The 9,890-nt window shown below is 36.2% G+C and overlaps 1 protein-coding gene across 3 annotated transcripts in view; it reads left to right on the top strand.

Annotated features, from left to right (window-relative positions):
- Window positions 1–5,307, top strand: part of enkd1 (enkurin domain containing 1) — a 31,187-nt gene extending 25,880 nt beyond the window's left edge. For all 3 annotated transcript variants that reach the window (XM_039768175.1, XM_039768177.1, XM_039768176.1), the window contains exon 9: window positions 4,497–5,307. In XM_039768175.1, coding sequence (XP_039624109.1) covers window positions 4,497–4,657 — 161 coding nt within the window. In that variant the 3' untranslated portion in view covers window positions 4,658–5,307. The remainder of the gene's footprint in view (window positions 1–4,496) is intronic.
- Window positions 5,308–9,890: the final 4,583 nt, after the last annotated feature.

Genomic DNA, 9,890 nt, shown 5'->3' on the forward strand with positions numbered 1-9,890 from the left:
TATTTCAGATTTTCGTTTTGATAGAAACAACTGCTGAAAACCCTGATTCACACATCACTTTTCAGCCAGGCACACTTGAAAGAAATTGTGGTCAATTAATCCTCACCAGTATATGACAAGATAATCAAGCCACGATATACCATGGAAAATGAGAATTAAACTTGCTCTTATGGAGTGGCACAAGATGGTGGTTGTGCAGAGAATGATGACACACGTCTAAATCAGGGGTGTGGAAATCAAATTTTTTTCTACTTGTCCATGGACAAGTAAAATTAGAAAATCCACTTGTCCGCCAGTTAAATTAACTTGCCCATAAACAAATAACAAAAGTGAAAAATTGTTTATTTTTTCTGATCTCTTTTATTGATACCAAAAGTGTCTTCCATTTTAAAACTGAAAAAAGTTCTTTCAGGGAGTAGTATTTTGCCACCTTGCTCTAGAACATTATATAAAAGATTCCCTTATCATTTTAACTCACTAATAAACAATGCCTTCATTATAGCTACACTAGATCTGTTTCACATATTACAGTTACATAACAACACTGTCCTGATTCATTTTCTGCCATGTTCTTCAGCTTTTGTCTTGCAACATCTTCTCCCCTAAGAATCTTTACTATCTCAGACAGCATGTGCTGAATGCTGTTCATTTCTGCTTGAGGTGAACTGCATGGTTCCTGGACTGATTTACCAAAGAAGTAAATATTAGCGATGTTGTCGGGGGAAAAAATAATCGCGTCTAAGTGAAGATTTTTATAGATATTTCATAACATTTGGAAACCGTTAGCATGTTTTTTTCTTTATTTTTAATAAACTGACAGCGCGAAACCAACTTGTTTTATATGAAAATTTTTCTAATCAATAACGATCTATAGACAGATCATCAAAATTGATGTTGTCACGTAATAAATTTCTTAACTCCTCATCACAACCTACGCGAAATTGCAAATTTCAGGAAATATTAACTGCCTAACAAGCTTTGTTATGTGGTGAAAACATTTGCACTGTAAGTAAAATGACCGCATTTTTATGTAAAAACAAAGAATTTTATTAATAACATATAAAAGTTATCGATTATAATGAAAAATCATCAGATTACATCATAATGTCGACATGGAAAAAAAATGACCGCATCTCCAAGCGTGTAAATAGTAGGGTAAAATACTTATGTAAGACCATAAGAGTGCTTCCCCTTTGAAAAATCAGCTGTCATTTTGTAAACAATATTGAAGACCAATCTGAGACATGAAGAACATGCTTAAGTAGACTGTTTCCGCACGAAGTGCGTACCCAAATGTTTAAAATTTGAAAGCAGTGGTAAAAATGTACCCTGCACAGCGCACATAATTCCTTTTACTCCAGAAAATTGCATTTGTCCGCGGACAACTAAAACCAGAAAAACACACTTGTCCGACTGTCAATTTACCTGTGTCGGACGAGTCGGGCGTTGGATTTCCGCACCCCTGTCTAAATGGTAAATGTGGGTCAACAACAAGTCAAGAGATGCCTAGCGGTCGGTGCTGTAAGCAGTTGCAGGGTGCGTTTTCTTTCAGTGGGAAACTGTTGATTGGGACGGGGCTGGGGGTGCTGCACGGTGGTTGCTGTTTTTCTTGTCGTTATTTTTCTTGTGTATTATTTTTCTCCCACATTAGGCTAAGGTGAGATAAATACTTGCGTGAAAGAAAATCTAGGGGGTCCATGAACCTCAGGTTAAGAACCCCTGCTGTAGAGTAACAAGTTGTTAAACCCTGAAGATCCAACTTTGGTACACCTGTCCACAGAGGAAACTAGGCTATAAGACCAAAGTGATTATTGACCATACCTACATCAGTACTGTTTTTGGTTATCCATCAAAAGAAAGGATGTTTCACCATGAAAATGAATTATAATGCTATATTGCATTGTTTCTTTGTAATAATTTTTCTTATCTCTTATACATAAAATGCATAGCTCACTCGCTCATCAACAAAAATGCTATTTCCTGATTAGTTAAACTGAAATTTGACATGATTGTACATCTAGGGCAGTAGGTATATACTAAGTAAGGACACTCTGCTATTTCAGTGTTGAGGGGTTAAAAACAACCTCTACAGTGAAGTTTTGATTTGGCTGAAATTGGATGTTATAAGGGAAAAAAAAATAGCCAGAGTTGGCTAGTAGGCTATAGTAACAGGCAGCATCCTTTTTTCTGTTGAGTGCTTAACAGTTTATGCAAATGAAGCAGTGAGAATACAGATGCTGGCACTGACTAGTAGTGTAGACAAGTGAGTGAAGAAGGGTTGGTATCTAGCACAGGAAAAATAGATGGGGTGAAAAGGGTGCTGTGAAGTTGTCAGAGGAAAGTTCGGCAAGACTCAAGTTAGATGTGGTTAGCCAAGCGCACTTTAAAGCTCCAGTGCTTGCCAGACCCTGGACTCTGAGCTTAGGTGTTGCCCCACCAGAAACAAAAAGGTAGGGAGAGAGAAGTAGAAGGGGAAGTGGTGACCTCTGGTCCATGACAAGCTGGGATTGACAGCAGCCTTTCATCAGATTAAAAGCTATAACAGCTCAGTTAATTAGTGTCCTATGACTATGACTGTAGTACTTCATGATATCATTTCTTTTCTGTACAATGCTTGAAGTGTGTAATTCTTTGGATGGGCTGTGGAAATGTGCAGCCTGTAAATAAAGTAAAACAGGATTCAGTATCAGAACTTTACTGTCTGGCTAATTCTTTTTGGGATAAAGCCATACACTGTATTAGTAAAATGAAAAAAAATGAAATGTATTAATAATAATAATAATTCATCCTGCATTCCCCCCCAAGGTGTACACTTGTGTGGCACAAATACTCGCGTGAATGATATATAAACCCACATATAAAGATGAGTTTAGTTCAGTTGACTTGTTACTGTTATGTGATATGTATGTGGGGCTCAATGCAAGGTTAGATATGCTGTTTACTGTACTTTTGATTTGACTTTCCATCTTTTTTCAGTTGTGTACATTTGTTTGGTGTTCAAGTTCTAATTGGTTGCAATTGACTTGTACTATTGTTTCTTGTCTGATGGGAGCTACTATTTTACAGAATGTGCTGCAGGGAAAGATTATACTCCAGATCGGCATTATTCCCTGCATTAGTTCAAAACAGCACAGTTTCCTATTAAATTGTGCTCTGCAATCACTATCAAAAAAAGACAGTCTGTAGAAAAAGCAGCTATTGATCTGTTTTACTCATGAGCAATTGTATGTGGCATGTTCAAGAATAAACAATACCAATATTATATACACCAAAATGTTTAGTCACGTAGTATACTTTTGATATATTCCATTAACCAGAAGCAATATAACTGAGGGCATTTTCCATCTAGTTTAATTTAAGAAACTGTGGTATTACTAAGCATTCAGGCTACTTCATAACCCTTAAAGATAGTTGTTGTGAGTTTAATTCTTAGATGTGTTGCTGTCTTTTTGGAGTCTGCAAGTTCCCTATTTTTCTGTATGGATTTTCCCCCCTCCTGTATTTCAGTTTAATTGACGTCCATTTAGCCATAATTTACCTAACATTGTATGAGGGATTAAGTGTGTGGACTGGTGTTGGTTTCCATCTTGAATCCATTGCTGCCAGAACAAAAGAATAGAAGATAGAAGGATGTAATAACTTGCACATTTTGTTTTGAAGAATTTTATACACGCTGCAATTTTTTGTTGAGCTTAAGTTCAAACTAATAACTGTTTTTATTAGAGACAATAGGAGTAGTTTTTCCCCCAATTTGATAGTAACATTTTTACCTAGAAAATTGGCAGAGTCTGATTTTAAAATAGGATTTTAGATATACTTTATTTTTCTCCAGCGTGTAATTTGGCATTTTACAGAAGCTCATTAAATAGATACATTTTATGTACACCCACACACTCCCTAGAATGTTACTATCAGGATAGGACAGTCAGGATTTTCCAGGTGTATTGCCATTGGTATAAAGGATCATTTGACAGTTTGACAGTCATTCATTATGTTGTTTATTGGATCCTTTGGTACGTATGTCTATGTCCATTAACCATAGACATACATAGAGGACATGCTGTATTTGCTGTATTCTTTATACAAAAGTATTTAAAAACAAAATCTTATCTTTGTAACTATTAAATTTCAAATAGTAAACATTTCTTCCATACTGATGGGTACTAATGCAGAAAATGTATAATTTCTCAAACAGAATGCTGAATAAAAATAAATAAATCATTGACTAGCGAATATTAGTTTTAATTTGCTTATTGAAAATACTGGCTTAATGTGCCATGTTGCCATGTGCTAAAACCTAAACTGTCAGGAAAGATGAATTTATTAGGTTATTTATTCCTTTTATGTCAGACTTGCTACTAGTTTATTTTGTAATAATTATTATTTTATGAGAATTTATGTACAGTATTATGTGTCTTTAATATACACATAAAGTAAAAATGTCATGTTATAAAATGTAGTTCTGAGTGCTTATCTTTGCCTTGAATGTTTTACAGCTCAGAAGAATCTGGTAAAGGAATTGCTGTCTCTCCCCGTGAGAGCTGACACGCTGAGTATACAAGCACGACGAACTCAGCTAGACAAGAAGCTCTCTGAGGTTGAGGAGGCTATCAAAATATTTTCAAGACCAAAGGTCTTTATTAAGATTGACAACTAAATTGTTTTTTATATATACTAAATCAATCAAGCACTGTAGAGTAAAGACAAGTAATCCAAACAGCATGGATAAAAGTCTGCAATCAGTTGATTTTTAGTAAATGCATCCAGCATTAATTATTCAGATTACCTGCAGTCTTATATTTTGCTGTACTGAATCATTCCCTCTAACATTCTTCTGAGTATTCTACTTCAGTTCATCAGTGTTTATGTTGGTTTTGCAGAGCTTTTATTTAAACAGTTCTTCACTCTTATAATTTGAAGCAAATGTTACATTGACTGGGTGCTGTTATGCAAAATCATATAAAGTGACATAATGTAAATAATGTTGGAATACATTAATTTTAAAAAATAGTATTCCCTGTAAAGATAAAAAGTTCTTACCTGGGCTTACTGTTTAAACAAAAAATATATCCCATTTTTGATTGCATGGGATATATATGGTGACGGTTTTATTTTTTAATAAGCTGATGTTATTTATTATGGAAACAGATTTTTGAATTCTGTTTACAATTATTTTAATTGGTCTGTTTTTGCCCTGCTTTTAAACCATGAATACGAGTTATCTGTAAAGAGTACATAAAAGTGTCTATTTTTCTATTGTGTTAAACCTAAAATAATGACAATAAATGTGTACATAATTTCTTCTTACCATATTTTAGTTTTGGTTTAATATTTCTGTTAAATTATTTTTAATTTTGGTTTAATATTTCTGTTAAATTATTATACACAGTGTCGTAATTATGCTCCTTCACCACTACATTTTATACAGTGCGTTGGCAAATTTTATTATGTTCCCTTTTATAACTTGTTCATACATAAAAATTCATACACAAAGGTGCATCTCAATAAATTAGAATGTAATCAAAAAGTTAATTTATTTCAGTAATTCAATTCAAAAAAGTGAAACTCATATAGATATTACATACGGAGTGATATTTCAAGTGTTTTTCTTTTCTTTTTGCTGATTATGACTTACAGGTAATGAAAATTCAAAATCAAGTATCTCAGAAAATTTGAATATTACACAAGGCCAATAAAAAAATGATTTTTAATACAGACATTTTGGCCTACTGAAAAGTATGTCCATGTACGCACTCAATACTTGCTCGGGGCTCCTTCTGCATGAATTACTGCATCAATGTGGTGTGGCATGGAGGCGATCAGCCTGTTGCACTGCTAAGGTGTTATGGAAGCCCAGGATGGTTTGATAGCGGCTTGTCTGCATTGTTGGGTCTGGTGTCTCTCATCTTCCTCTTGACAATACCTCATAGATTCTTTGTGGGGTTTAGGTCAGGTGAATTTTCTGCCCAATCAAGCACAATGATACCATGGTCATTAAACCAGGTATTGGTACTTGTGGCAGTGTGGGACGGTGCCAAGACCTGCTGGAAAATGAAATCAGCATCTCCATAAAGCTTGTCAGCAGAGGGAAGCATGAAGTTCTCTAAAATTTCCTGGTAGATGGCTGCATTGACTTTGGGCTTGATAAAACACAGCAGATGACATGGCTCCCCAAATGATTACTGACTGTGGAAACTTCACACTGGACCTCAAGCAACTTGGATTCTATGCCTCCCCACTCTTCCTCCAGACTCTGGGACCTTGATTTTCAAATGAAATGCAAAATTTATGTTCATCTGAATAGAGGAATTTGGACCACTGAGCAACAGTCCACTCAGTTTTCTCCTTAGCCCAGGTAAGGATACGTCTGTGTGTGGTGGCTCTTGAAGCACTGACTGCAGCCGCAGTTCACTCCTGTGCTTCACAATCCTGTCAAGGCTGCGGTTATCCCTGTTGTCTGTGCACCCTTTTCTGCCACATTTTTCCTTCCACTCAACTTTCCATTAATATGCTTGGATACAGCACTCTGTGAACAGCCAGCTTCTTTAGCAATGACCTTTTGTGGCTTACCCTCCTTGTGGTGGGTGTCAATGACTGTCTTCTGGATAACTGTCAAGTCAGTAGTCTTCTGCATGATTGTGTGGCCCTGTGAACCAGACAGATACCATTTAAAGGCTCAGGACACCTTTGCAGGTGTTTTGGGTTAATTAGCGGAGTGGAGTGGGACACCAGGGGCCTCATGTATAAACGGTGCGTACGCACAGAAATGTTGCGTAAGAACTTTTCCACGTTCAAATCGCGATGTATAAAACCTACACTTGGCGTAAAGCCACGCACTTTTCCACGGTACCACATGCCTTGTCAAGTTCTCCGCTCAGTTCTCCCAGCGTCAAAGCAATGGTACTGTTCTTGTGTGATTACTCCTTATTTTCATGACGCGGCTTTATAAATACACAGAAACTAACCGCATATTGTGTATTAGTGTAATGCATCTGATTGTAATTAACTCGTAACAATATAATGGTTCAGGGAACAGCCATAGTATTCCAAATACCATAACTGCTTTAGCGTTGTTAGTCTCGCGTCTCCTTCTTCTTCTTTCAGCTCCTCTTGTTAGGAGTTGCCACAGCGGATCATCTTTTTCCATATTACTCTCACTGCACGACTCGGAGTATTTATATCACTGTATCTGAGTGTGAATCACAGCAGCAGCTGATTGGAAAGAGAATTATCGGTATACAGCTTCAAGGACACGCTGTCTCAGCCACTGCAAAATGTTTTAAAGCCTTTCCTGTACAGACCTCGCGGTTCAGAAACAGTTTAATCCCAAGAACTTTAAATGCACTCAATCAATTGCTCCTTGTAGAACGGTTTGTACTTATAAGTACAATCACCCCACTGTAAACTTGCACTACTGTTATAATATCTCACAACCTGAGCCACTTTATAAAGCGCGTATTTACATATGATGACGATATCATTTTTAAGGTGAAATGCAGCAAAATATGTTTGTTAAATTATACAGATAAAACTTTAACTTCATTTAAATAATCTATATTCTTCACTGGGAATGTCTTTAAGGATAGAATAATTAAACATGTACTACGAAGATATTTCAATGTTCTTTAAACGTTTTGAAGAATCGGCGCTTAAGCTTACAGATGGCTTAACGTCTATTACAGAGCTGATTGTATGGCGATCGGTTACTTGGGGAAGGAAAAGCAAGAACTGCAGTGGCGGCTACGCCAATATATATTGAATACTAGCAAAATACCAAGCGCTTCGAAGAAGGAGAAGTAGTGTGTTAAAGAAGCAATGAAAAAGAAAAGGAAACATTTTGAAAATAACGTAACATGATTGTCAATGTAATTGTTTTGTCACTGTTGTGAGTGATGAGTATTGCTGTCATATATATTTACACACACACACAAACATATATATATATACATATCTATACATATACACATATATATATACACACACACACATATATACATACATATATATCTACATATATACATACACAGCTATTTCGTATCAGTGCAATACGCTGCTTGTTAAAACGGATAACTCCCGCTCTTACGTGCAAGTCTGCGTGGATATTATGAACTATCGATTTGTTCAAGTTCTATTTAAATTTTAAATAGAAGGAATTTTTATTTAGTCGACAGAAATATCTTTGGTAGGAATGGTAAAAACAGACAGGAATATTATTCGTGAATAAATCAACTCAAACCTTAAACAACTTATAATATTTTGCTCTCCATAAAAATATATCCTGTCTAAATTATACAAGTTAGAAATAAAGTAAACGTTAAAAGAACAAACATTCAAATTTCTTTACTCTTATGTAATTTTATATAAAAAATAAACTTAGATTTTAAATATCCCAAAAGATTTTGCTCTCCATAAAAATATATCCTGTCAAAATTATACAAATTCAAATATGAACATGCTGCATAACAAAACCTGGAAATATAAATAAAATGTGTTCCTTTCAGCAATAACAAATCAAATCATTCAGTTGTCTTTGCTCATATGTCATTTTAGAGCTGGACGCCTGGCATCTTTTTTGGCACAGGTTCGTTTCTGTTTGGTGTGAGGTTCTGTGTTGTGGAGATTCTCAGGATGGATTGCAGGTGCTCATCAGTGAGGCGACTCCTGTGTGCTGTTTTGTTAGTCTTTATCACTGAGAAGAGCTTCTCACACAGATATGTGCTACCAAACATGCACAAGGTTCGAGCCGCATGTAGACGGACTTTTTTTGTTCTTCAAAGTCACCAAAGCGCCGTGCAAACTCAGTGCGCAGTTTATCAGCAAAGTGCGATTTGGGAACACCGTAGTGACGACTTGGTTTAACATTACTTGGCAACAGGGAAAGTGGGGCAAGTTGCACTGGTGCATTTGTGTCTCCCATAAAAGCAGCTTCACTTGAAATCACTTTGTGATTGTGCACGGGTAAAACGTCCGCTGAAGTGTCAGATTCTTATTTAATTCTTCTGCTTTCTGTATCTTCTGCATTGCATTCAGGTCTTTCAGGTTACCCTGATGTTTTGTCTCATAGTGCCGCCTTAGATTAAATTCTGTAATTACAGCCACATTAGCTCCACAAATGAGACACACGGGTTCAGTAAACATATACTCAGCCTCCCATCGGTTTTTAAAGGCTCTATTTTCAGAATCAACTTTTCTCTTCAGCATCGTGTGAGCTAGCTTCGCAATAACTTGCAGCATCATAAGCTAGACTTGATTAACGCGTAAGTGTTAGGCAAGGCAGCTGAAGCGCTGCATTATGGGATCTGTAGTTTATTGTGTTACCAGCGCTTCATATACCCGGCCATTAATAACAATAATACAGTATATAAAATGATCTCGGGCGGATATAATTACACGCCGGGTCAGATGTGGCCCGCGGCCCTTGAGTTTGACACATATGGACTAAATAGAACTTGAAAAGATATATATTTTTAAATGTGATCGCGCAATTCAGATAGAGTTGACGCAAGACTACAGCCTGCATGCCTCAATAAGTCATCCTCCCCTCGCTCTTACTTTTTTACCGCTCATCTAATGAATACACTGAGTATGGCTTTACCAAAACAATCATTGATGGCTAATAAAGTATCCATTATTCGAGTATGTAGATCGGGATATATATATACATATATATATACCGCGTATCAGCGAGAAGTAGTGTGTTAAAAAGCTAGAAAAGAAAAGGGAACATTTTAAAAATAACGTAACATGACTGTCAATATACAGTATTTGTTTTGTGAGTGTTACTGAGTGTTGCTGTCATCAAGGATTTGATTATCATTATTTCTTTCAATCAGGTTCGTATTTGTAGGATGTGTTGTGTTCAAGTTACATTCCGTGTTTGTCAATCGCTG

This window comes from Polypterus senegalus, chromosome 11 (assembly GCF_016835505.1).
Source record: "Polypterus senegalus isolate Bchr_013 chromosome 11, ASM1683550v1, whole genome shotgun sequence".
NCBI lineage: Eukaryota > Metazoa > Chordata > Cladistia > Polypteriformes > Polypteridae > Polypterus > Polypterus senegalus.